Raw genomic sequence first — 7080 nt, 5'->3', positions numbered from 1 at the left:
GTGTGAACATAACTACCAGATTTATCATGCATCAAAATTCCCCCAATCATTTGTAATATATATGCTCGTGTTGCATATATAATTTCGTGCTCCGTACTATTTGGTTGAAGCTGAAATTCATTCTTCGACCATGACAACCTCACACGCCACCCTCTACACTCTGGTGGTACGGGCGCTTTCCCAAGAAACAAGCTGCAAAGTTGTGCCACATTATTAAACTCATATGACATTACCACCGGCATCCCATTTTTTTAGACCCCGACTTGCATTGCCACATCCTCCAAAGTTATCATACATTCGCCACACGGCAAATGAAACGTTTGCGTTTCTAGTCTCCAACGTTCAATCAACGCACTGATCAAACCTTGGACCAACTTGTAATCTCGCACAAATGTTACATACTAAAATCCAGCCTCTTGCAAGTTTTCTTCTATCAATGGGTGTGGCTTGGGCACTTTATGTAGCCAAAGACGAAGGACTCGCTGCTCGTCCTCCTGCAATTAAATATTTCAAAAAATTTATCACAATCATAAAATAATATTTAAATATGTATTAATTATAATTCATTAAACAAATATTTTATTCACCAATATTCCCAAATGACTTGAAATATGTTCATTGTCAAGTCTCAACAGTAGAATTTGGTCAGCCATTGGAATGAATCTGTAAAAAAAAATTAAACAACAATATTTAAAAAATCATTTAATATAATCTAATATAAACTAACTAACTAATTTACAACACAACAAAAAAATTTAATATAATAACTATAATATATTAAATAAACTAACAACTAAACTTTTTAAAATATAAGTTAAACGTAAATTTTCCCTTAAACAACTAATAAATTATTCTTTAATATAACTTTAACTAATAAACTATTCTTTAATATAACTTAAACTAATAAACGATTTTTAATTATAATTTACTACTAAAAAACTAATTAACTAAATTTTTTATAATATAAATTCAAAAACAAATATAACTTAACTATTTAACTAACACAAACTAATTACATATTTTTATATAACTAACGACTAACAAACTAACTAATTATTTTATTAATATGTAACTATCAAACATACTAATTAAATAATTTTATTTCTATATGATATAACTTAAACTAACAATAATATAATTTAAACTAACAAACTCATTATATTTTTTGTTTACCCTAATTTATAATAATAAACTAATTAACTAATAATTTATAACAATAAACTAATTTAAATAATTATTCTTTTTTTGTACATAAAAGTTTAGGTCAGGGGTGGCTCCCCCAGTCCAGGGTCAGGGCATACCTAAGACCCAATTGAGATTTACATAGGACTTTACAGATTACCCACCAAGAGTGACGGTGGTGGGATTTGAACTTGGCCTTACAAGCTCAAATTCCTGAATCTCAACCACTTGTGCCAACACTTATTGGCATTTAAATAATTATTTTTTTATATAACTTAAACTAATAAACTATTTTTTTATTATAATAAAACTTAAACTACTAATAAACTAATTAACTATTTTTATAAATAAATTCAACAACCAAAAAATATATAACTTAACTAGTTAACTAACTACAAACTAATTAAATATTAGACTAACTAACACACTAATTAATTATTTTTTAATATATAACCTTCAAACAAACTAATTAAATAATTTTATATTTATGTATGATATAACTTAAACTAACAATAATAAAACTTAAACTAACAAACTAATTAACTAAAATTTTGTTTTACCTTAAACTAACAAACTAATTAACTAAAATTTTGTTTTACCTTAAGCTAACTAACTAATTAACTAAAATTTTGTTTTACCTTAAACCATAAACTAACAAACTAATAATTTAAAATAATAAACTAATTTAAATTATTAAAAAACTTACCTCGATGTTGCTATCCCTTCTTCTCCTCTTTTCCCTTGCTCTCTTCTCCCTTTCTTTCTTTTATGCTTCACTCATTAACCCCATCCAATATATAATACAACCACCCATCTCATCTGCTTCAATTATTCACCCTCAAATTGTCATTCACGTGAGCTGAAGGACTGCAATAATGCAACAATAAGGGTTGAAATAATGCAGCAATAAGGGCTGCAATAATGCAACAATAAGTGTTGCAATAATGCAGTTGAATTCACGCTGCATGGGAGCAGAGGTGCAGCGAGAGCAGACCATAAGCATGCATGGCGACCTATCCCATGCCACGTGCATGGCCCATGCAAAGCACCAAAGCAGAGCAGCAGCTGCAACAAGAATCACGAGCAACGTTGGTCGCCGGGCGTGCATGGCGACCTACAAGGTCGCCCGGAGGGCATGGTGACCTATGTGTTGGGGACGTGCATGGCACATGCAGACGTTAAAACGTCCATTATCTATGTGCAGCTCACCGGGAAGCCATGGCGATGTAGTAGGTCGCCCGGAAGGCATGGCGACCTACGGCCAACACTGTGGATTTCACCTTATTTCAGCAAATAATATGGGAAGTGTATTATCTCGTGAATTATTTATTTTGAAAGCATTATATCGTGAGTTTTGCCCGTTCAATTCAAATAAAAGGGAAAGAAAAAAGAAATAAAAGCTACCCCTACTTTATATCCATTTCATGTGTTGTTGAAATCTCACTCAATTCAAAGTAAAGAAGATTTTGTCAAAGTTCGATTTGGGTTTGGAAAAGAAGATTCCACATTTTGAAAATCCATGAAATTTGACACAGACAAGATGGAGCGGTAAGCATCATGAAAGTAAAAAAAAAACATGTTTTGAGAACAATTTCTTCTTTGTTTCCAGAACTAAGAAGATAGGGTGTCTTATTAGGAGCTTAAAAGCAACGTAATTCGAAAGAATATTTTTTAAAATGATTGCAAGGTAGATATATTTGTTAGAACTCGAAAAACTCTGTTAATAGAGGTTTTAATTTGAAAATTAACACTTTGAAAAAAGAAGTAAAGACCATGGATCTGAATGCGTAGATTACCCGTCACCTACTTTATATTTCAAAACACTGCCTAGAGATTGTGAAGCCCTTTTCCTGTCTGCTTAAAAACATGACAACTTGGGGAAAAAAACAAAAAGGGTAAAACTAGGGACTTCTTTAAATAGGTTTAGCAAAGCTTCTGTATTCATTATCAGCTTTATTACTCCATACAGTGTAAGCACAAAGCTTTGTACTTTTTATCTCTCATACACAATAAGAAAAGAAAACCCATTTTTTCTGTATTCTTTGTTGTTTTACTTCCATTTTGCCTCTTTGAAGCAGACATGGTTGCAGCCTAATGGATGGAGCTTTCACCCACCGTGACCAAGTAGACTCTGCCTTGCTCAAGCTCTGTTTACCTGTGCCAAAGCTAGAAGCTAGAAGCTTTTCCGTTTCAAAATCTGTTAAAAGCTTGTGCTACAAAGCTATAGAGCCACATGGATGTTGCTTAAACGGATTAGATTCTCTTGGTTTTGAAGAAAAGAAAGGTGAAATGGGGAGTTCGGTTGAGAAAAATGAAAGCTTTGGTGATAATGGGGTCCAAAAGGGTCGTGAAAGTAGTTCAAGCTCCGATCTTTTGACACCAGAAACAACCGTGCACGAGGAAGAAGAACACAGTCACAGTAGTTCCGAGGAAGAAGATTTATATTCACCGCCTTCAATAGATTGGCATGTGCATGAAATTTCCGAAACAGAGGGCAGCACTTGTAGTGATTTTAGTGAAGATAGAAAGAAACCCCCCATGAATGACAGGATGTTGGAGAAACAAAGTTCCACAATTTCAGGTACTTTGACCATCATTTTTCCCTTTGTTTGATTCATTTCACTGATGTGTTTGGTAATGGGTTGCAGAGATTGAGTTGATGAAGGAAAGATTTGCAAAATTGCTGCTTGGTGAAGATATGTCAGGTTCAGGAAATGGTGTTAGCACTGCCTTGGCTATTTCAAATGCCATCACCAATCTTTCTAGTATGTTGACAATTTCGCTTGTTTTGACCTTTAATATAGTTTATATGAGTTTGATTTGTCCATATTGGTTAATTGTTTCTGGTTTTTGTTGGTTAGTTGTTTTAACATTTGTTTTAATGGCTATTTCTCACTCACTGCCTTAACTATTCAGCCACCTTATTTGGGCAAATATGGAGGTTAGAACCAGTAACTCATGAGAAGAAAGCAATGTGGCGAAGAGAGATGGAATGGTTTCTCTCCGTTAGTGATCACATTGTGGAGTTGATACCGACTTGGCAGACGTTCCCAGGCGGAAGCAAGCGAGAGGTGAAGCTATGGTTTGAAAATGATGACCTAAGGGCAGTTTTGAAGGATTTGTAGTTTAAAATGCCATGCCACTTGCTATGGTTTCAGGTCATGACTTGCAGGCCCCGATTGGATCTTTACGTTAACCTCCCGGCTTTGCGAAAATTGGATAACATGCTTCTTGTAAGATTCACCGGCTTGTATTGCAATATGGAAATATGATTCTGTTGAAGAGCTTATTTTTAATGTAACATGTGTTTTTTTGCAGGAGACATTAGATAGTTTTGTTGATGCAGAGTTCTGGTATGTTGACCAAGGGATTCTAGCTCAGCAGGCTGATTCAACCCCTTTCCGAAAAGCCCTTCAGCGTCAAGAGGAGAAATGGTGGCTTCCCGTGCCTCGAGTGCCTCCGGGAGGCCTCAATGAAAATTCGAGGAAGGAGTTGCAGCATAAACGTGACTGTGCAAATCAGATCCTAAAAGCTGCCATGGCTATCAACAACATTACTCTAGCTGACATGGAAGTCCCTGAATCATATTTCGAATCTCTTCCTAAGGTAAAAGACTGTAGATAAAGATTAGGAGTATAATGTACATATTCTACCAAATGTGTTGGTTATTAACTTCAGCTAGAATTTGTTTTCAGAATGGCCGAGCGAGCTTAGGAGATCTTATTTATCGCTATATTTCATCGGATCTGTTTACACCTGAATGTCTTCTTGATTGCCTTGATTTGTCCTCTGATCATCAATCTACAGAAATTGCCAACCGAGTGGAGGCCTCGGTATATCTGTGGCGCAGAAAAACCAATCCCAAACCTGTCAACACAGCTCGCTTTAGTTCAAAGTCGTCATGGGACATGGTCAAGGATCTGATGGTTGATGCTGAAAAGAGAGAAATACTTGCAGATCGAGGTGAGAGTCTACTGCTTTGCTTGAAGCAGCGGTTCCCGGGTCTTCCCCAGACCACTTTAGATATGAGCAAGATTCAGTACAACAAGGTTTGTGTCACTAGTTCCCCTTTCAGATTTATTCTTAAGAATGGTTTCGATTACAGAAGTCATGCCAATAACCGAATATTGTGGTGTTATTTAGGATATAGGAAAATCCATTCTGGAAAGCTACTCAAGAGTATTGGAGAGCCTGGCATTTAACATTGTGGCGCGTATTGATGAGACGAGGAATACAGTAATCCAAACGAAGAAACCGAATCAGGTTCAAGCATCACTCGAGAAACAAAAGGATCGTTTGAATGTCCAAACGACGCAACAAGCTCACTGAAAAAGGAGTCATCCCCTGAGAAAGAGCCCTGGGTTTGCACACCATGAACCATTCCCCGAGACAGCAGTCTTCCACCTGGTTCTATTATTACTGTTTCCAAATATTTGCTAGAAATAGGAAGATGCTTGAGAACGACGAACAGTCGCCCTGTTATTTAAATGTATCATCCATGCATGTCTATAAACAACGAGTTGTCTGGTTCATGCTTCTCAGTACATTATCTGTTGTCTCGAAATTGTTCCTGGTATAACATTATGCTGATACCATGCAGAGAAAAGCCAATAGGATATCGACAAATGATTCCGAAGATACTTTTAAAATGAATGTTTCGACAATCATGAAGACAACTGCGGATATACGTAACATCAAAATCTTAATCAACTTTCACAAAACTGAGTGGTTGCAGTCTTTCATTAGCTACCATTTAAAGGCATTTGAGGTTTGTCCCCACCAACAGATAGACAAGGACTGCTTGAATCTGCAGGTCCCATTGTTTGATAGGGAACAACCATAACCTTGGCCTAAATATCTATAGGCCCAGATAAGAAAATAGAAAGAACACAAATGAAAGATAAGTATGGCAGCTGGGACCACACACAATCCATGTTTTGTTTTATCAGTTCATGAGTATAATAGTTTAAAGGCAAAATGTCCACTCAGATTCATCTTTTATTAAAGTGTAACAATTAAGTCCAAAGTTCCTCAATTTGGGTTTATTTTATGCTTTTTGGATTGTTAATTAAGGGAAAAAAGAAAACACGAACATGGACACCATATGTTCAAAGCACAAAGCTGTAAATTCATCATACTAAATCAAGGTCACTTACACAGTCTCCACTGAAATTAAAAAAAAAGTAAATGAGAAAATAAAAAGATTAACTCTCCTCATTCTTCACGGTGAAGATGGGAGCTGAACTACTACACTTGCGCGGCAGGAGTAAGTAAATAACAACTGGCTGTCTGCAATGCTTGATTACTGTGGTCTACTTCCATATATCGCTAGAAACGGATTAAACGGCTGCCTTTGTCTTCCTATGTACCTGCCAAGGGTAAAGATGCAACTTTATAAGATAAAAACAATGAAAAAAAATGAGGCGTGTTTCGGGTGAGATATTGATCGATCAATAGAACATAACGGAACATTAACGTAAATACACAAGACCGTCATATAAGCATGTTGATCGGATGTTCTAAATACGACAAGACCGTTATATAAGCACATTGATCAGCTGTTCTAAATAAGACAAGACCATTATATAAGCATGTTGATTAGCTGTGAATCTGACTTAAGATACCTTGATAAGTATGTTGATTGACATGAAAACACTCAGTAATAGAGAGATCCTGCACAAATAAGGAAGAAAAAAAATCAACCTTCCAGCTAAAAATGTTATATATGCTATAATTCCTCATAATATACACCATAATACCTTGCCACCAGTCTCCTCTGGTTGCATACTCCCTATCATCTTCTCCATCATCCTTGAACTAGAATGTTACAAAAAACATGTTAGTAGATTTCGAATCAAAAGATTTAACATTTAAACTATCCGAAATCTGTATGCAAAA

At 35.6% G+C, this 7080-nt stretch overlaps 1 protein-coding gene across 1 annotated transcript; it reads left to right on the top strand.

The window, feature by feature from the left end:
• Nucleotides 1-3244: 3244 nt before the first annotated feature.
• On the top strand, nt 3245-6025 carry LOC120142352 (rop guanine nucleotide exchange factor 7-like). The gene is made up of 8 exons (XM_039157062.1): nt 3245-3763; nt 3831-3947; nt 4099-4253; nt 4341-4415; nt 4501-4788; nt 4878-5231; nt 5326-5445; nt 5783-6025. The coding sequence occupies exons 1-8, from the start codon at nt 3277-3279 to the stop codon at nt 6023-6025; spliced, it is 1839 nt and encodes a 612-aa protein (XP_039012993.1). The 5' UTR covers nt 3245-3276.
• The last annotated feature ends 1055 nt before the right edge of the window (nt 6026-7080 follow it).

Source organism: Hibiscus syriacus, unplaced genomic scaffold (assembly GCF_006381635.1).
Source record: "Hibiscus syriacus cultivar Baekdansim isolate YM2019G1 unplaced genomic scaffold, ASM638163v2 tig00110828_pilon, whole genome shotgun sequence".
In the NCBI taxonomy this organism is placed as follows: Eukaryota; Viridiplantae; Streptophyta; class Magnoliopsida; order Malvales; family Malvaceae; genus Hibiscus; species Hibiscus syriacus.
The sequence above is the reverse complement of the archived record's forward strand: the minus strand, read 5'-3'. Positions and strand labels throughout refer to the sequence as shown.